Below are 21,330 nucleotides of genomic sequence, written 5' to 3'. Positions count from 1 at the left end.
TGTACAAAGACACTGTGCAAGCAGTAGTTTCATGTCTGCAACAGAAAAGTGTTATATATTTAAGGGCACTGCCTTAAATTTTTATAAAAATGTAGGGCATGGATATTATGTGAACTCTGGAGTCTGTTCTATTCTAATGTTGTTATGTACCTTTTAGTTTGGCAACAGTACTAGCTCTTGAGTGAGGATAGGCAAGAATGGCTTTCTGTGAGAATTTTTAAGATTTTGAAATATTTTCCTATCTTGGATCAAGACAAAAAGTCAAAATCTTAAGAAAAAAAATTATGCATCAACAAACTAAAAAAAAACCACCACCAGTTTGGGGGCAATTATTGAAATATTTTCTTTTGATTATGACCTTTTTCAAAAACATTAAAATTAAATTTTGAAACAAAGTCTTTTGAAGCCAAAAAACAAAATTTGGAAATGTCAAAATAGGACATTTTGTCAATTTTGAAACTTCTTTCAATATTTTCTCAAGTTGGGGAAATTCATTGAAACTGACCCTTTCCTGCAAACAGTTTTGACTTTAACGAATGGGAAATTTTTGGCAAAAAATGTTTTGTCAAAATATTTCCGACTATCTCTAGTCTTGAGAGCTATAGCAAAATATTGTGTGGAGAATTATTTCCTCTTCGTTCTCTTTTGTTGAAAATAAAATCTATAAAGTTAAACTACTATTCTGTCCTCGTTTTAGTGGAATGTTAAGTGGTAAAACAATTGTATGAAGTATCTCAGACGTGGATGCCAGCAGCAGATTATTATTTATTTCCTTTCTGGTTTATACTTTACATGTTGAATTTCTGGAGTAAATTTTTATAGTGTGGATATAAGCCCTTGAGAAATGAAAGCTTATAATAAACTAAAATATGGACTGAGTCTGAATCATATCAGCCCAAATAGCAGTGCTTGAAAAGCAGAAAAGTAGAATCCAGGGCCTTTAAACCAAAAGCAAATTATAGCCCGTCAGTTTTTCTATTGGGCAATCTCAAGACCTTTGAATTGGATAATAAATTCCCAGAAATGGACTTTTTGTAATTAAAATTAAGCACCTCAGGATAATTTCATTATATTTTTAAAGTCAAGTATGTGTGAATAAGAGTTCTGTGCTCATTGTTATTAGTTTCTTTAAAATCATTTTCACTTAAAATGAATTATTTTCTTGAAAATGCTCAACATTTTCAGGGTCCAGGGATTAATTGCCCTATACTTGGAAATCAGAAATGCTATATATATTTTTTTCTGCTTCAGTAGAGTGAGCCTTCTGGCTTCAAAGCAATTAGTTGAAAAAGTGCTAGGTAATAAATGAGTTGTTTATGACTTACTGTACATATCTTTTTCCAGCGAATTGAAAATGAGTTGAATAATGTGTTCTGAGTAGAGCTTTTTATGTGTATATTTATCACCGATCTGACTGCAATGCAGCACAGTTGCTAATTCATTGGAGCATCCTTGATTTTAATGCCTTAAAAGTGGAATACAACACTCATTGTATTGCAATTGATAAAGGGGTAGACGGCAAGTACGTAAGTAAAAATGCTGGCATGCTACTAAACACACAGACTAAGAAAAGAGGGATCACGTCAGTCAAAATGTACTGTATATGTATATTATTTTTATATATACAACTTCCACTGAATATATTCATGTTCATGGAAATTGCAAGACAGTTGTCACTGAAAAGTGAAGTACGAGGAGCAACACTGTAAATGTTACCAAGCTCCTGAAAAACATGTCTCCACTATGATGCGGGGTGGGAGGGAAAGGAGGGAGAGAGAGGGCAATTCAGTTTCTGTTATTCATTACCATTACTATTATTATTATATTACAATAACACTCAGGGGCTCCCAGGAAGAAGAACCCTTTCTATTAGCCACTGTACAAATATATAGAAAAACATGGTCCCGGTCCCAAAGAGCTTACAGTCTAAAACAGGCATGGCCAAACCGTGGCTCGTGAGCCACATGCGGCTCTTAAATGGGTCAACTGCAGTTTGCGGAGCTCGGGGCTTCACCCTGCAGTGGGGCAAGCCAGTGCTCGTGCCTTCAGCTCCATACCGGGACATCAAAGCTTGGACCTTCACCCCTGGTGGAGCGCTAAGGCTTGGGGCTTCACCCCCGCTGGAAGGCAAATCGAAGCTCGGGGCTTCAGCCCCTCAGGGGTGAGGTGGTGCTCTTGGCTTTAGCCCCGCAGGAGGAGGGGTGCTGCTGCTGAGGGCTTCAGCAGCATATGCTCATTATAACAGGCAGTTGCGTCACTGTAGTGCTGTGCAGACCTCATGTACTGTGATCTCCTTGCATGCTGCACGGTACAGGCTGTGTTTACTGTTAAGTTGCAGTCGAATAGCTTAAGATTTAAGTGTTAACCCTACATTAATTTCATGGATGACAATGACCTCTTCAAACTGTAAGAAATGCTAGTATGAAGACGAAAACTGAAATTTTCAGCCAGAATTTTATGGCTTATGGTGGTGCAGTGGAGTTACTGCTGACTCTTGCTAGCAGTAGAATCAGTTAGCTCCACCAAAGATATAAAAGGATATGTAGAACTTCTCTCACAGGCCCAGGAAATTAGTGTCTGGGGCTGAGATGTTCTGGAAGGAAAGCTCCAAGGAATAATGATGTATCTAGTTTAAACTCTGTGAGGGAATTGGTTAAGAAACTAGCATTTCCCCAACTCTTCATAAAAAGTGCTATGAAATTGTTAACTTCTATCTGTCAAAGACAGATGTTGCACTATCTGTCAATGCAGGAAGAAAGACAGGAGGCCATGCATGTGGTTTAATTAGGCTGAAGTTTTATTCACTTATAATATCTGGAAGTACCCAGCAACAAATTGTACAGTGCAGGGAGGAGGGAGTCAGCTCCTCGCTGATCGAGACATAGCCGTCCCAACCCCCTTCCTCAGCTCACTGAAAGGGGGCCAGGAAAGGGAGGGGGATGGCGTTGGCTCCCTGCTGACAAGGAGTAGGAGCTCTAACCTCCCCTTACTTAGATCAAGTCAGTAAGAGCAAACAGGATGAATCCCTCCTTTTGAAAACGAAGTTGGGAGGGCCAGGTCAGGGCTTAAAACAGGACATATGGTCACCCTAGGTAATATCCACATTGTGTCAAAAGGGAACCCAGTTCTATTCCAAGTACATGGGAGGGTGGTTGGGTGTTTTCATCCCAATCCTGGTAAAGCAGGCCTCTCAGTGGCTGCATGGGGTATAAATACCCCTCCCACTCTTCCAGTCAGCTGGAAGGGCAATGCAGTGATCTTGAGTTGGCCCCAACTGTATCTTGCCCTTCATGTCCATTCCTGTAAGCTTCCTATCTCCTCTGTCTTGCAAGGGAGCTCTTAAAGGGGCAATGCCCCTTTTCTTCCAGCCAGTCAGACAAAGACCCACTTGCATAAAGATTGCAGTGGGCACATTAATAAGATTCTTATTTTGACAACAACCTTCTTCTGCAGCAGTTTGAGTTTAAATGCACCCATCATGTCACTGCCATAAGGAGTGAACTTACATGTTCTGGGGGTTTGTTGTTTTTTCCAACCTGCTGGCTAGTGGGTGAGATTACTGGAGATAATTAGCATGATTATTTGTTAATGTTTATCTTTTGGTATAAGAAAACTCCTACTGACTTCAAGGAGACCATGTTTTGGCCTGAAGGGGATAAAATGTTGAGATACTTAGGTATTAGGAGTTTGTTACAATAATTACTAACTAAAACGTTAGAGCCATATTGTGCCATCAATATTTAAACAGAACTCTCCACTGAAAACTAATAGAGTTCTGACTAAAAATTCATGGCACAGCATGGCCTAGAGTAAGGACTTTAGAACTTGACCCTAACTTTACCACTATATCATTGGTTGGTTTGGTGAATCTCCACTGGAAACTTCAACTTCAGATCTACCGTGCAATGAATTGGGTCATGCTCCTGACAAAATGAGTTGTGTAGATTCAAGTGAATAGGTCAGAATCACAAGTTACTTATGATTTACTGGGCAAGAATAGAGCCACTAACAATAAGAGCTTGTATGTCAGTCTGTTCAACATCATTTTCTAATCATTTGTATGACGGAAGAAAGCTATTTAGGCTGTTTACATATTTTCTATTAAAGTAGCCGTAAAGGAATAGCCTCAGAAACAACATTACATTTTAATTTCTTTTCCTCCTTTTGGTCTCAAACTTGTGACTAGCCAGTCATCCATTTAGTCAGATTCTTCACTATAGTTCAGCATCACTTTAGTAGTGTTTAAGTCACGTATGTACTCTAAGTTCCCTTTTTAAATATCTTGACGTGACGGCAGTCCATATGTACAGTTCAAAAAACATTGATTATGGAATAGTTATACGTTTTATGAAGTCAGATCCTCAGCAGACTAATAAATTAGGATTCTGAGTCAAGGACATACTTTAATCAATAATAGTAGATGACATATTACATTTATGTGACCCTCAGCATGATTACTGTTTATATATAAACTAGCAAAGGAAGCCATAATACTTTGTCATTATTAACATGCTGATGTATTTTTCTTAAGCAATGCATCATTTGTTTTAAATGATATATTTGGGATTGATGTTTGAGTGGCTTAAAGTTATTGTTTTATATTGTATACTTTATTACTCTGTGTGTTGGGGGGGGGTGTATTTTAAGATGCCTAATCATCAGCCTCCTTATTCCCCACTAGATAAATCTAATTGCAAACTGAACTGTTCCTCACACGTTCTTGTCAACTGCTCGAAATGGCCCATCTTGATTATCACTACAAAAGGTTTTTTTTTCCCCTCCTGCTGATAATAGCTCACCTTACCTGATCACTCTCGTTACAGTGTGTATGGTAACACCCATTGTTTCATGTTCTCTGTGTATATAAAATCTCCCCACTGTATCTTCCACTGCATGCATCCGATGAAGTGAGCTGTAGCTCACGAAAGCTTATGCTCAAATAAATGTGTTAGTCTTTAAGGTGCCACAAGTACTCCTGTTCTTTTTGCGGATACAGACTAACACGGCTGCTACTCTGAAACCTGTAATTTAGAAATAAATTCTGCATTTGTCTATTGAGTATATGTGTGATTGCTCATCTTCATTATAGGCAAATGCATTAGTTATTGTATTCTGTAGTGTATTCTGCAGTGTATTTTGTGGTCTGTTCATTGGAGTATGAACGACCTGATAAGAATTGTCATCTTCCAAAGCATAATTTAAGACTAAGAGAAACTTCCCCAAATGCACAACATGGGCTGTAAGATGAAGTTGTCATAAAATCACAGGAGCCATATTTAACTCAAGTTGTGAAATGTAGATGTACTAAATAATTAGGAAGACATCAATTAATGATGTTATGGCTTGTTCTCAAGTTAAGTGAGCTCCTTTGCCTTTTCAAACTGTCAGAAAGAGAGGTGATAACATGACCACAAGTTAATGTGTAGTTAGTTTTCCATCAGTGCAATGGAAACGGAAGATTCTTCAATGTGGCCCATAGAAGGATCAGGGAGCAAAAAGTGAGAAAATTCTTGGGAGGCTCAGATCTTCAGAGCCCTGCAAATCCACTGATATCCACAGATCATTTTTGCAGCTCACTGATCGGATGCAGATACAATTTTTGTATCTAGAGCCCTGCAAATCTGTGGATATCCATGGACCATTTTTGCAGATCGGGTGCAGATACAAATTTTGTATTCATGCAGGGCTCTTCTGGTCTGAACATATTCATCACCCATTCCAAGAAGGGTTTTATTGCAGAGGTTCTGGCTTAACCTAAATTGGCACCAATTTGGCAACAGACTCTAACTGCATCTCTTTCTATTCAGTTGTATAAATAGCAAACTCAAATATATAAAAACAAAAAGAGGAAGCCATTCAGAGTAGCTCTCATATTTCCCTGGAAATTCCCTAACCTGGCTATTAGTCTGTACAACCTGTCTCTATCCATTCTGAGAGTAACACAAGCCTCTTTTAAGGTTTTGAGCCTCCAAAAACCTCCATAGGCTCAAATGCACCTACATAGCTCCTAGTCGATAGTGACTCCCTGATTTACTTCTGAATCCTGGCTGACAATTAATCATCTACACTGCAATTAGACCTGAGAGGTGGGAATGTCCCAGAGCTCAGGCTGCAGCCTGAGCCCAAAGGTCTACACTGCAATTAAAGAGTGTCTTAGTCCAAGCCCCAGGAGCCTGAAATGGTATGGGCCAGCCATGGATGTGTGACTGTGGTGTAGACATAACTTCAAGGTGCTTAGACATTTGTGTGGCTTCACCTGGGAACACCCCCGGGGAAGAATATGGAACAGCTACAAGGGATACCAATAGACCCTGTTGCCATGCCCTGTAATATTACAGGGTATTGTCCAATACCGTACAGCAGTGTAAATAAGCAATGAACAGATACCATGGCAACATAAACAGGAAAAGAGAAAAATACATAAAGATACATCTATATAAAAAAACCCCCAAACCCTGTACCTAAACTATGGATAGGCATCTGGTCAAAGTACAATAGGCTATTATGTTACATGTGTCATTAACTAATTGCACCAATTTTCTTACAGTTTCACTAAATTTCAGATTGCTTAAATTCAAGTCCAGACAAGAGATGTCTTAGAAATACATAAATTGTGTAAATCAAAATAGAAATATTGAACTTAAAGTTCTCAGTTTCGTAGTTTCCAATGGCTCATCTCTCGAGATAAGTAGAAACTTCAGTTTTAGGCCCTGCTTCAGAACCTATGCCTTGTTTTGGCAATATGACATCTCTCCAGTTACTGCTCGGTCTTTCAATTTTACTCTCAGGGGAAGATTATTGAAAATACTGTGTAGGTGCAACTTTAGTATCAGCTGGAATCCTGACCTTAGAAGTGTAGTGAGTTTGGTCCTTTCCCCTTTTTAAAAGGGTTTTAGACACCTGGCTGCTCTTAAAGAATTTGTCATTGGTGGACAAAAACACCCTGTTTTCACCTGCATCTGCTACAATTACCTATGATTTTTGTGATCCCCCACAACATGTTGTAGATGGGGCTGCCCTTGAAGACCAATTGGAAGTTATTGGACTTGCAGAAAACAGCAGTCCACCTACTTTAAGGTGTTATACTTAAGTAATTGGGCCCAGGTTTGTAAATGTATTTAGGCATTGTTCTGCTTAGTGTTGTGAGACCTAAGTGACTTAGGAACCTAAATCTCATTTTTCAAAAGTGACTTAGAAGCCTAAGTCCCACTGACTTTCAGATTACTCAAGCGCTCCAACCATTTCACTGGCTTCCTATTTGTTCATTTCTGGGTGCAGTTTAGATATCAACACTGATGTACAAAAATGTGTGTGGCTTGGGTCTTGACTATTTTAGGAGAACTTCTGTCTGACAGACCAGTATTTACCGCCATCGCAGTTGACATCAGCAGGGGCACTCAAGTTAATAGTCTCTATCTTTAAATGCATAGTGGCAGGTACCAGATGATTTTTGGTAGAGACCCTTGATTCACATTCATTTCCCCTTTTGTTCTGATAAAGCCTGGGGCCAGACCCTCTCCTGGTATAAATCAGTGAATCTCCATTGACTTCAGTGGATCTACACTGATTTACACCAGCTGAAGCTATAGCCCGGAGCTTGTTCACCAAAGGGTTATGGTGCAGAGCCTTTGTCTTTACTCAGGCATAATTAACTGCTTTTATTGTTTTACTTGTTAGTACAAGGGCGGGCAAACTTTTTGGCCTGAGGGCCACATCGGGTTTCAGAAATTGTATGGAGGGCTGGTTAAGGGAGGCTGTGCCCCTGCCCCCTATCAATCCCCCCCTTCCTTCTCACCCCCTGACGGGCCCCCCCAAGGGCTCCTGCCCCATCCAACCCGCCCCCGTTCCCTGACAGCCCCCCCAGGACCCCTGCCCCATTCACACACCCACCCCCCACTCCCTATCCCCTGACTGCCCCCGGAATCCTTGCCCCTGACTGCCCCCCACCACCCCATCCAACCCCCACTCCTTCCTGACTGCCCCCCCGGGGCCCCCTGTCCCCATTCAACCCCCCCGTTCCCGCCCTCTGACCGTCCCGACCCCATCCACACCCCCATCCACACCTCCTGACCACCACCCAGAACTCCCCTGCCTTCTATCCAACCCCCCTGCTCCCTGCCCCCTTACCACACAGCCCCGGTGGCTGACAGCACTACAGCCACGCTGCCCAGAGCGTTGCGTCGGTGTAGTGTAGTAAATTGCTGTCCGTAACTGCTACCAGTAGCACGTTCCTACGCAGAGCCGTTTAATACACTACACTGGCAGCATGGCGCACTGAGGCTGCGGGGGAGGAGAAACAGCAGGGGAGGGACTGGGGGCTAGCCTCTTGGGCCAGGAGTTCAGGGGCCGGGCAGGAGGGTCCCGCGGGCCGGATGTGGCCCGCAGGCTGTAGTTTGCCTACCTCTGGTATATAGTCTACCTTTATAGAGTTATGTATACACAGTATATTTTATTGTTAAGCAGATAATTTTTAAATGCCTTGAAAGTTACATAGACTAGCATGTATTATTGCATACTAGCAAGAAATTACTGGGTTTCCTGAATTTGAACAAAGCCAAAAGGACAACTTAGTTCAAATGAGTTAACTACTGCTTTTTTTTTCTTTGCCTTTTTTTTTAATTGCATCAGTTTTTCATTAATCCTTCCCTTGCAAACAGTCTGTAACAGCACCTTATTGTTCTGGAGATAACACTCATAAACAGTTTGGCAGCCTTTTCTCTGAATGTGCCCTAAAGGAACTTTGCTTAACGAAATGTCACTGCATATTTTAATACTGATTTCTCTCTGTAAATCACACTGGTTAAAACTGCTAGGCAGTTTGTGGTTTTTAACCTGTACAATAAAACAAGCTTGGTAACATGCTCCAAAGAAATGGGAAGTCCACACACTGGTAATAAATAAGAAACTGTGTTCTCTTTGATTCACTAAGGATCTGTTAATGGCACCATCATTTAAATATATGCATCTGTGCAAGATCAGGTTAGAAGGCAGCAGCAAATCGAACTAGTCTGTGCATTATTGTGAACCTGAATTAATTTTACAATCTGCCCCATCTGCCTTTTGAATGTGTTGCCTTGAGTACAGGATGATAGCCTTATTGTTGAGAAGTTCAAAGTCACATTAAACACTTGTTAAATTGTAAGAACCGAGAGTTTGTCTAGATTGTCAGATCAGCTGCTTTTCCTCTATTTCGTCTGACAGGAGCAGGTAATTGTATTCTGTCAGCTATGATGGGGCTCCTTAGTATCATCTGATCAGCCTGTGGTTCAGTACTACTTGTTTCTATTACTGCTTCTACATATTCTACTTGCTTTTTGAAGAGCTGTTCACTACAGACAGGGGTGCTGTCTAGAATAAGCGACTATTGTGGACTATTTCCCTGGATCTGCCACTAGTGAACTGTTTTACTTGGAGCAAGCTATGAAACTCTGTGACCATCAGTGTACCAATCTTTAAAATTGATCTAATAGTGCTTACTTTATAATGGTAGTCCTAATTCATGTTTGCAAGGTGTTTTCAAATCCTTAGATGAAAGGCGATTTAGAAGTTAAAACCATTATCTTTTATTATCCTTTTAAATTTGTTCTCATATACATTGTATCATAGACTTAAAGGGGCTAATCTACCACTGCCTGGCTTCTTCTACAGTCAGTTACACATGTGCAATGAGAATGTGAAATGTTACCACAAAATGGTAGAATTTTACACCCATTTGCACTTGATTTGCACAGGTGTAAACTATTACGCAATGTACAATGCATTGGAGAATTGGGCCCAAAATGTTGCTTTAACCACTTTCATACCCCAGATCACCCTTTTAGATTTATTGGAAACTTGAGTCCAGAGATGAATGGTGGGTTGCAAACATGGTGGAGGAAGCAGTATCAGGTATGGACATAAGAAGAAAGAATGCGTTGAGAAGTGTGGGACCTACCACTGATAATGTTCTGGAGTTCACAGATTTGTAGTGTTTAGGCAGAAAGGACCATTATATAACCTAGTCTGACTTCCTGTATATTGCAGACCCTTAAGTTTCACCCTGTATTATGCTCAATATCTTGTGTTTGGCTAAAGTATATCTTCCAGAAAGGAATCCAGTCTTGATTGGAAGACATCAAAAGATGGGGAATCCAGCATTCCCCTCTATAGTTCCTATGGTTGATGACCCTCACTGAAGGAAAAAAAAAAAGGTCTTATTTTCAGTTTAAATGTGTCTAGATTCAGCTTCCAGCCATTGGTTCTTGTTATACCTTTCTCAGCTAGATTCAAGAGCTCTTGAGTATCCAGTATTTTCTCCCTGTGAAAGTACTTACATACTGTGATCAAGTCAGCTCTCGATCTTTTTTGATAAGCTAAACAGAGAGTGCTTTAAGTCTTTCACTTTAAGGCATTTTCTCCAACCCTTGAATCAAGTTTATGGCTCATTTTTGCACCCAAGATAATTTTGAAAGCATCCTTTTTAAAATGTGGACACCAGAACTGTACACAGTATTCCAGTATCTATCTCACCAATGCCACATACAGAGGTAAAATCAACTCTGTCCTCACAACACACCTGCTTATACATCCAAAGATTGCATGAGCTCTTTTTGCCACTGTATCACTCTAGGAGCTCAAATTGAGTTGCTTGTTTTGATCCCTAAATCCTTCCAGGATTTCTTTCCAGGATACAGTCCCCTGTAGGTATGGCCTACATTCTTTGTTCCTAGATGTATAACTTTGCATTTGGCTGCATTAAGGTGCATTTTGTTTGAATGGGCCTTATCATGCCCCTTACTATCACAAGACCATGGGTTTCACTTCAGGGTAGACTGTTCACTAATAGGGAAGTTAACCCAGTGCCAGCTGTGACTCTAAGGCCATGTCTACATGACAAAAGTACTCTGATTTTACAGAAGTCAATTTTTGGGAACAGATTATATAAAGTCGAGTGCATGCGTCCACACTAAGCACATTAATTCAGCGGTGTGCGTCCACAGTACTGTGGCAAGCGTTGGCATTCCAAGCGGTGCACTGTGGGTAGCTATCCCACAGTTACCGCAGTCACCGCTGCCCATTGGAATTCTGGGCTGAGCTCCCAATGCCTGATGGGACCAAAAATTTGTCGCGGGTGGTTATGGGTAAATGTCGTCAGTCAACCCTCCCTCCCTCTGTGAAAGCAATGGCAGGCAATCATTTCACGCCCTTTTCCCTGGATTGCCCAAGCAGACGCCATCGCACGGCAAGCATGGAGCACGTTCAGCTCACCACAGCAGTTATGACCATTGTAAACACCTCATGCATTATCGTGCAGTTTATGCAGAACCAGCACCTGAAAAACCAGGCGAGGAGGCGTCGGCAGCGCGATGATGAGGATATGAACGCAGATTTCTCTAAAACCATGATCCCCGGCATTTTGGAGATCATAGTGTTACTGGGGCAGGCTCATGCCGTGGAACGCTGATTCTGGGCTTGGGAAACAAGCACAGACTGGTGGGACCACGTAGTGTTGCAGGTTTGGGATGATTCCCAGTGGCTCCGAAACTTTCGCATGCGTAAGGGCACTTTCATGGAACTTTGTCACTTGCTTTCCCCTGCCCTGAAGCACAAGAATATCAAGATGATAGCAGCCCTCACAGTTCACAAGCAAGTGGCAATAGCCCTGTGGAAGCTTGCAATGCCAGACAGCTACTGGTCAGTCGGGAATCAATTTGGAGTGGGCAAATCTACTGTGGGGGTTGCTGTGATGCAAGTAGCCAATGCAATCATTGAGCTGCTGCTATCAAAGGTAGTGACTCTGGGAAATGTGCAGTTCATAGTGGATGGCTTTACTGCAATGGGATTCCCTAACTGTGGTGGGGCTATAGACGGAACGCATATCCCTATCTTGGGACCGGACCACTAGGACAGCCAGTACATAAACCGCAAGCGGTTTTCAATGGTGCTGCAAGCACCGGTGGATTACAAGGGACCTTTCACTGACATCCAACATGGGATGGCCGGGAAAGGTACATGATGCTCGCATCTTCAGGAACTCTGGTCTGTTTAAATAGCTGCAGGAAGGGATTTACTTCTCAGACCAGAAAATAACTGTTGGAGATGTTGAAATGCCTACAGTTATCCTTGGGGACCCAGCCTACCCCTTCATGCCCTGGCTCATGAAGCCGTACACAGGCGCCCTGGACAGTAGTAAGGAGCTGTTCAACTATAGGCTGAGCAAGTGCAGAATGGTGGTAGAATGTGCATTTGGACGGTTAAAGAGTCGCTGGTGCAGTTTACTGACTTGCTCAGACCTCAGCGAAACCAGTATTCCCATTGTTATTGCTGCTTGCTGTGTGCTCCACAGTCTCTGTGAGAGTAAGGGGGAGACGTTTATGGCGGGGTGGGAGGTTGAAGCAAATCGCCTGGCCGCTGAATACACACAGCCAGACACCAGGGCAGTTAGAAGAGCACAGCAGGAAGTGCTGCGCATCAGAGAAGCTTTGAAAACCAGTTTCATGACTGGCCAGGGTACTTGACTGGCCAGGGTGTGACACTTCTGTTTTTTTCTCCTTGATGAAAACCCACCCCCTTGGTTGCCTCTAAATTCCCTGTAAGCCACCCACCTTCCCCCCTTCAATCACAGCTTGCTTGCAAAGGAAATAAAGTCACTATCGTTTAAAAAACATGTATTCTTTATTAATTGATTATAAAAATAGGGAGATAACTCACAAGGTAGCCCGGGTGGGGTGTGGGAGGAGGGTAGGAGGGAAGGAAAAGGCCACTTCAAAATTGTTGAATGCCAGCCTTCTGTTGCTTGGGTTGTCCACTGGGGTGGAGTGGTTGGGTGCCCGGAGCCTCCCCCCTGCCCACCCCCACGTTCTTGGGCATCCAGTTGAGGAGGCTATGGAACTTGGGGAGGAGGGAGGGCGGTTAAACAGGGGCTGCAGCGGCAGTCTGTGATCCTGCTGCCATTCATGAACCTTCACCAGACGCCGGAGCATGTCCGCTTGATCCCACAGTAGCCCCAGCATTTTCTCATGCCTCCTCTGATCTTCCTGCCGCCACCTCTTCTCACGTTTATCGGCCACTTTCCTGTACTCTGCTATTGTGCTCCTCCACACATTCTGCTGAGCTCTGTCAGCGCCAGACGACTGCATGAGCCCAGAGAACATTTCATCGCGCGTGCGTTTTTTCGCTGCCTTATCTGAGATAGCCTTTGGGATGGAGGAGGGAGGCTTGAAACATTTGCAGCTGCTGGAGGAAAAAAAGGGAGTGAAGTATTTAAAAAGATACATTTTACAGAACAATGGCTATTCTCTTTCACGGTGAACAACACTATTCACATTACATAGCACATGTGATTTTGGTACAAGGTCGCATTTTGCATCTTATATTGAGTGCCTGCGGCTTTGGGCACACGCAGGGCTGGGCAACAGAATTCGGCTTGCAGGCAGCCATGGTAAGCCAATACATGGTAAACAATACCCATTGTTTCATGGTGTCTGTGTATATAATAATGTCTTCTGCAATTTCCACAGTATGCATCCGATGAAGTGAGCTGTAGCTCACGAAAGCTCATGCTCAAATAAATTGGTTAGTCTCTAAGCTGCCACAAGTACTCCTTTTCTTTTTGTGAATACAGACTAACACGGCTGTTACTCTGAAACCTGTCGTAATGCTTTAAATGACTGCTTCTTGGAGCAGTTAGTCCTGAAACCCACAAGAGGAGAGGCAGTTCTTGATTTAGTCCTAAGTGGAGCACAGGATCTTGTCCAAGAGGTGAATATAGCTGAATTGCTTGGTAATAGTGACCATAATATAATTAAATTTAACATCCTTGTCCGGGGTGGGGGGGAACACCTCAGTAGCATTTAATTTCAGAAAGGGCAACTACACAAAAGTGAGGAAGCTAGTTAAACAGAAATTAAAAGGTACAGTGCCAAAAATGAAATCTCTGCAAGCTGCATGGAAACTTTTTAGAGACACCATAATAGAGGCTCAAATTAAATGTATACCCCCAATTAAAAAACACAGTAAGAGGACAAAAAAGTGCCCCCCCCGGGGGCTAAACAACAAAGTAAAAGAAGCAGTGTTAGGCAAAAAGACATCCTTTAAGAAGCAGAAGTTAAATCCTATTGAGGAAAATATAAAGGAACATAAAATCTGACAAGTGAAGTGTAAAGATATAATTAGGAAGGCCAAAAAAGAATCTGAAGAAAGATTCAAAAAATAATAGCAAAAAAAATGTTAAGTACATCAGAATCAGGGAGCTTGCTAAACAACCTGTGGACCATTCAAGGACAATAAGGCCATTGCGGAGAAACTAAGTGAATTCTTTTCATTGGTTTACATGGCTGAGGATGTGAGGGAGATTCTGAACCCTGAGCCATTCTTTTTAGGTGGCCAATCTGAGGAACTGTCCTAGATTGAGGTGTCAATAGAGGAGGGGTTTTGGAACAAATTGATAAACTAAACAGTAATAAGTCACCAGGACCAGATGGTATTCACCCAAAAGTTCTGAAGGAACTCAAATGTGAAATTGAAGAACTACTAACTGTGCTATGTAATCATCATTTAAATCAGCTTCTGTACCAGATGACTGGAGGATAGCTAATGTGACACCAACTTTTAAAAATGTCTCCAGAGGCATCTGGACAATTACATGCCAGGAAGCCTAACTTCAGTACCGAACAAAGTGGTTGAAACTTTACTAAAGAACAGAATTATCAGACACATAGACAAACATGATAGGTTAGGGAAGAGTCAGCATAGTTTTTGTAAAGGGAAATCATGTCTCACCAATTTACTAGAATTCTTTGAGGGGGTCAACAAGCATATGGACAAGGGGAATCCAGTGGCTACAGTGTACTTAGTTTTTCAGAAAGCCTTTAACAAGGCCACTCACCAAAAGCTCTTAAGGAAAGTAAGCTGTAATGGGATAAGAGGGAAGGTCCTCTCATGGATTGGTAACTGGTTAAAAGATAGGAAACAAAGGGTAGGAATAAATGGTCAGTTTTCAGTATGGAGAGAAGTAAATAGTGGTGCCTTCCAGGGTCTGTGAAAAGGGATCTCAGAAAACTGGGTGACTGGGCAACAAAATGGTATACTCACCAAAATGGCAGATGATGATCAATGTTGATAAATGCAAAGTAATGCACATTGGAAAACAAACTTAATCCCAACTATACATGTAAAATGATGTGGTCTAGATTAGCTGTTGCCACTCAAGAAAAGGATCTCGGAGTAATTGTGGATAATTCTCTGAAAACGTCCAGTCAATGTGCAGCGGCAGTCAAAACAGATAATGTTGGGAATCATAAGGAAAGGGATAGATAATAAGGCACAAAATATCATATTACCTCTATATAAATCCATGGTATGCCCACATCTTGAATACTGCGTGCTGATGTGGTTACCCCAGCTCAAAAAAGATATTTTGGAATTGGAAAAGGTACAGAAAAGGACAACAAAAATGATTAGGGGTATGGAACAGTTTCCGTATGAGGAGAGATTAATAAGACTGGGATTTTTCAGCTTGGAAAAGAGACAATTAAGGGGGGATATGATAGAGGTCTACAAAATCATGACTGGTGTGGACAAAGTAAATAAAGTAATGTTGTTTACTCCTTCTCATAACACAAGGAATAGGGGTCACCAAATGAAATTAATAGGCAGCAGGTTTAAAACAAACAAACGGAAGTATTTTGTCACACATTGCACAGTCAACCTATGGAACTCTTTGCCAGAGGATGTTGTAAAGGCCAAAACTATCACAGCGTTAAAAAAAGAACTAGATAAATTCATGGAGGATAGGTCCATGAATGGCTATTAGCCAGGATGAGCAGGGATGGCGTCCCTAGCCGCTGTTCGCCAGAAGCTGGGAATGGGCGATGAGATGGATCACTTGATGATTACCTGTTCTGTTCATTCCCTCTGAAGTACTTGGCATGAGCCACTGTTGGAACACAGGATACTGGGCTAGATGGACCCTTGGTTTGACCCAGTATGGCTGTTCTTATGTTCTCTTTCACCAACAGAAGTTGGTACAATAAAAGTGGTTACATCATCAACCTTGATCTTAAATAACAAAATCACATAGTTCAAATAAAAATATAGTATCCAGAGAAATTAAACATACCATATAAGGAAAGGCAAAAAGTATTTGCTTTCATGTGGGGTGTGAAAATACATGGAGAAACTAGTTAAGTGTCACAAATAGCAAGAACTTTACTTACACAAAATTGACAGTGTGTGTGAAGAAGAAGTGGCCCAGTGCTAAACAAGTGTAGGCAAAGTAGAAAAAAAGATATAAATGTCCATGTGGTCGTTTGCAGAAACGTCCAAGATAGTTTCAGTAAGGAGGTAATATTGAACTTTGTCCTGAAAGGAATGGAGAGTCAATGATTTTATTTAAAAATGGAGAGGATGTGGTCATATTTCTTTGACCTGGAATCAGGAGAGCTGGGAAATGAGAGGCCAAAGAGCATGGAGTTGCAATAGTAGACAAGACAAGAGTAGAAGAAGATATGGATGCAGATTTTAGCACAGTGGAACCCAGGTAGTGGTGTACATGGGGAGTGTTGTGGAGGTACTTGAGGCAGATTAGCAGATATAGGAGATATGAAGGAACCGTAAGGTCCAAGGTGATAGAAATCTGTATCACAAAAAGAAATTGAATCATGGAGTTGTGTGAGGATGCTCCTCTGGCCAACAGAAGAAAGCCAATTTTAAAATCTTACAAGTTTGTATACAACCAGATGATAGAACAGAGACATCCAAAATCCATTTGTGCATGCAATTCAAGTGCAAATAGAGCATAAATGGGCTTGCATCTATATACTCTATTGTGTGTGCAAAATTACACAAGGTGATTTCCATGCACAGATATATGTATGATCAAATACTTATGAAAAATTTACCCTATATACTTTATAGTACTTTTTCCAACAGCATAAGTGTCTGGCTCTGGGTTCTAAGCAGTCAGGCCTGGGGGTTGGACTGGCCGTAAAGCCAGGACAAAGGTGAGGGCAGCACTGAAACTGGGATCTGGGGACAGGCCATGGGACAGAAGTGAGGTTAGAGTTGACAGACCGGCCAAAAATGAAGATCGTAGCTGGAGTCTGGCTGCAGACTAAAGGTCGAAGCTGAGGTGTAGTCAGGAGGGGGATGCAAGGCTGGAGAAAGATTGCAGGAGGGCACAGACAAGGCTGATGTGGGCTGGAGGGCAATGAAATACCTGTGCCTGGGAGTCATCTGACCTGGGCCCTGCCCTGGGATAGGCTGCCGCAGCATACCTGAGGGTGACGTCACTGCAGGCTCCGCTTACAGGCTGAATCAGTGCAGCTGAGTTGCTGCTGCATGCCGGAGTGAAGAGTCACGGCAGGCTCTGCTGGAGCAGTGAGTGATGGCACCTATTGAGAATCTCACCTCCTCACATCTAAAGGTCCCTCTCTGCAGCCTAAGGGGAGGAGCTACTGGACCCAGGTCTCAAATAAATATGGAGGACGACTAATGAAAAAACAGGGACAGACATGAGGGTCACAGGGTCAAAAGCAGGGATCCAGTGGGGGACACTGAGCAGAGAACCCCAAACAGTTCCCACTGCTCCTCGAAGGGAGCCAGTGGGCACAGCCCTGGTCTGGCTGTGGATTTGCCTCACAGTATTTATTTATCTTGGTGTCCTCACCAAATAATATTGAAGTTATTACATTCTGCTGACTTAAAATTCCCTATAGTTTGAATCACTTTTCACCCTGAACTATGTCAAATTAGTATTTAGTAAAGTAAAAAGGTTGATTTTAAAAAAAATATTCCAGAGGAAGTTGGGTTAAGCTAGCTTTCTTACAAGACACACAAAACTAACAATAGGGGTTGTGGTTTGTTGGATAGATCTGACTTAAAACTTTTAACCAATTAGATAGAAAAATAAATTAAATAAAAAAGTGTGCTCAGGTAGATGGTGTCAATAAATATCTATATTGATTTTCATATTTACTTGAATTAAGATAGTATATGTTAAGCTACCAATACAACGTTAGCTTTGCTACTTATACTGGTATAAAAGTAAGTTATATAGTAGTAAAATGCAAAATTGGATATTGGCATTATTATTGGGATTTCATGTAAATATCTGTCCAAATTAATGTAGAAATGTTTTATTTTTTTTTGTCAGTGGGAAATTATGTTTTAAAGCAAATCTATTTTCAAATAGAAATAAGGAAGGAAATACATCCAAAGTGACACATGAAATGGTTTTGGAGAAGAAAGTAATTTACCAAATATATTGCAAGATAGGAATTTAGGGTTTCAGTGTTTATGAAACCACAAAGTGGTTATGAAAATAAAAGCTGAATATAGCTGACAAGGTTTAAAAACACAGAAAATTACATTCAGAATTCAGGCTTTGTCTAGATGTACAGAAGTGTGAGTCAGTCTTATGTCAATGGAACTACTTTAAAGTGTCACCAAAACACCAGCCATCCACAGATTCATAGAAAATGGAAATTTTCCAAATAATTGGAAATTTGCTGTTCTATATCACAGATCCCTACAGGATATTGTACCCTAATATTAAAATGGAAAAATGTTTGTTTTTCATTCAGAAAATGATTTCTTTAAGCATGTTTCTTATTAGTCTCTTGAAATTCTCTAACAGATTTCAGTGGCACACCTGTAGTGTAATAGAGAATGTAGGCAGATCGTATAGTACATTTTCTTAAAAAGCTTTTACTCTGTGTGTATAAACAATAACAGTTTTGAAGAAGGAGGTGAACTGCACTATGGCCAAGTGTCCAATATGTTTCTGTCAAAAATATTTTTCTCTTTGATACATTCCTGTAAAATGGAAGTGATGCATGCACATATAGTGTGGGAGAGAAGGAAAATTCCAAATTTAATAATTCCAAAATGATTTGTCAGATAGACTATTATGCATTAAGGTGTACTATGGGTATTAACAAAGAGTCTAGTGTTAGCTATTACAGGGATGCTGTGAATTTCAGAATTATCCTGGTGATAAGTATAGTTTAATTTGTATTATGTTTCCAGAAAATATTTCCATTTGTTGGTTGGTTGGAGGTCTATTAATCTTCCCTTAATGTAAAAATGTAGAAGTATAGTTCATAAATATTATTTGGACAAATTCAACATGAAAGGAAAATTCCTTTAACCCTTGATCAGAAAGCACAGAGTCTGTCCTGAGACTGGCTGAAAAGAAATTTAATAAAGGGAAAAATGGTTCTTTGAAATGAGATTTCAAAGCATACTCCAAGAAGAGAAAAGTAATAGTTTCAAAAAGCGAAAGTATTATGATAATTCCTATTTAAATGAATCTTTGATAGAAAAGAAACTGGTCAAACTCAAATCTTTGAAATTTCATTTTGTGGCTGTTTCAAATAATAATTGTATGTTCTAATATAATTTCCCCTATTTTTCATTCATTTCCATTCCACCTTTTCTTTTTCATTTCCTCAGCTCTCTGACAATAATTTAGCTGGAGTGGGAGAGCAGGTGGGGTAAAGGTGAATTACGTTTGTCACAAGTGAATTAAAGCCTGTTAAATCTTTTATTCTGAACTTCACAGCACCTGGTTTGTTTTAGTAATGCAGAGTTAGTAACTTCCATCTCAGCCAGCAGACAAGCTGCCTCCATCTTATCCCATGGTGGGCAAGACAAAGATTAAGTGAATATCACTGCTGTTCTTTTCTAACTTTCCCTGTTTTGTGGGACTTGAATCCATGGGGCATGGCATCAGCTGCACAAGAGAAAAATCCATGGCTTGTGATGTTATTCTGATCCTGGTACTAGTCATTCATGGCTTTTAAAAACTTAATTTATGATAAGTGAATGTTTCTCACGATTGTCTTCCTTTTCTACTTTTGTTTGAAAAGAGGCCACAGCAGGGCTGTGATACATCATCTTTTGTGTGGTTGGCACAGTTTGTCATGAATTCTGTTAATCTACCTAAAACAACAAGGATTAATTATGAGTGTAGGGCAAACTGGCATTGATATGATGTATTACTTGAGCAGCTCAAAATTTGGCCATTCATAAATCTTGTTGTTTATTTGTTTTTCTCTTTGTCTCTTGTCCTGCCAGGTGTGTTCCCAATCACTGTGAACATGGTGGCAAATGCTCCCAAACGTGGGACAGCTTCAAATGTACTTGTGATGCAACTGGATACAGTGGCGCCACCTGTCACAACTGTAAGTGACACTGTGATTTGCTTCAACACTGTAATATAATATAGAAGGCATGCACAATACTGATGTCTTTTGGTTGAGATAAAAAAGTCCAAGTCAGAGCCATCTGTGGTTATTAAAGAGTCCATAGAAATTTTTTGTGAGAGAAGGGATGCTGACACTTGCATCTGGCCCACATTCCATTTTGACTACTTAAAATTCCATACTGGGTGGTCAAATGGATACATGAGTTCTTCAGTCATTGTACTAAATGCTTGCCTAGTGTTGCTGAGAACTCTTAAATGATGGCAGTATTTGGTCACTAAAGGCTAGTCTACACTGAAAACTTACATCGGCATAGCTACGTCCAAGTTCCTGAGAGATGTAGCTAGGCCACCCTATTCCCCAGTGTAGGCAGCACTAGGGTGACAGAAGAATTCCTTCATCTACTTAGCTATTGCCTCTTGGGGAGGTGGATTACCTACAGGGACAGGCGAACTCCTCCTGTCACTAGAGTGAGTGTCTACACTGAAGTGTGACAGTGGCGCTGCTGCTATACCATTTTAAGTGTAGATAAATCCTGATGCTGAAACAGACGCATGTGCAAACTGACTCTTTGGCCATTCTGAAAGTCAAACTATTACCTCGATTGTGGTAAGTACTGCAGGCAGCACTATTGGTGCCCACTGCTTACAAGCCATATTGATTGTAGCCATATTACAGCTGCTTCCTCTACTGATATACTGGGAGTGAGGAGAGAGAGGAAAAGGGATGTCCTTGTACTTTCTACAGCATCTGACTTACACGTGCAGGGCAAGCCACTGTGTGTGTGTGTGTGTGTGCTTGTCTTTCTAGCATACATTTAAAAGGGCCTTTTCATTTTGAAAAGTGTTTTCTAAAATATGGTAGATGAGATGACATTGTTAAACGTTTCGGACGAAAGTGGAGAAGAAAGGCAAGAGTGCGAGAAGAATGGCGGATGTGTTGTGATCGGCACAGTCTTAACGACAGCTGAAGACCGATCGATGTGGGTGGTGGTGGTAGATAAGATAAAGAAGACTTGTCCATTTACTGTCTTTTTCCATTGACATGCCTACAATAACACCCTCTTAATATTAAGAGAGAACAGTTACTTTAGATTCACTATCAAAGCTACAACCAAGATGCTTACAAAGAGGTGAAAAATCCA

The 21,330-nt window shown here is 41.1% G+C and overlaps 1 protein-coding gene across 1 annotated transcript in view; it reads left to right on the top strand.

Moving 5' to 3' along the window:
* CNTNAP2 (contactin associated protein 2) overlaps positions 1-21,330 on the top strand; it is a 1,647,636-nt gene that overhangs the window by 1,079,550 nt on the left and 546,756 nt on the right. The window contains exon 11 of the mRNA XM_037889980.2: positions 20,059-20,165. Within this exon, the coding sequence (XP_037745908.1) occupies positions 20,059-20,165 (107 nt within the window). The remainder of the gene's footprint in view (positions 1-20,058; positions 20,166-21,330) is intronic.

Source organism: Chelonia mydas, chromosome 2 (assembly GCF_015237465.2).
Source record: "Chelonia mydas isolate rCheMyd1 chromosome 2, rCheMyd1.pri.v2, whole genome shotgun sequence".
In the NCBI taxonomy this organism is placed as follows: domain Eukaryota; kingdom Metazoa; phylum Chordata; order Testudines; family Cheloniidae; genus Chelonia; species Chelonia mydas.
The sequence above is the reverse complement of the archived record's forward strand: the minus strand, read 5'-3'. Positions and strand labels throughout refer to the sequence as shown.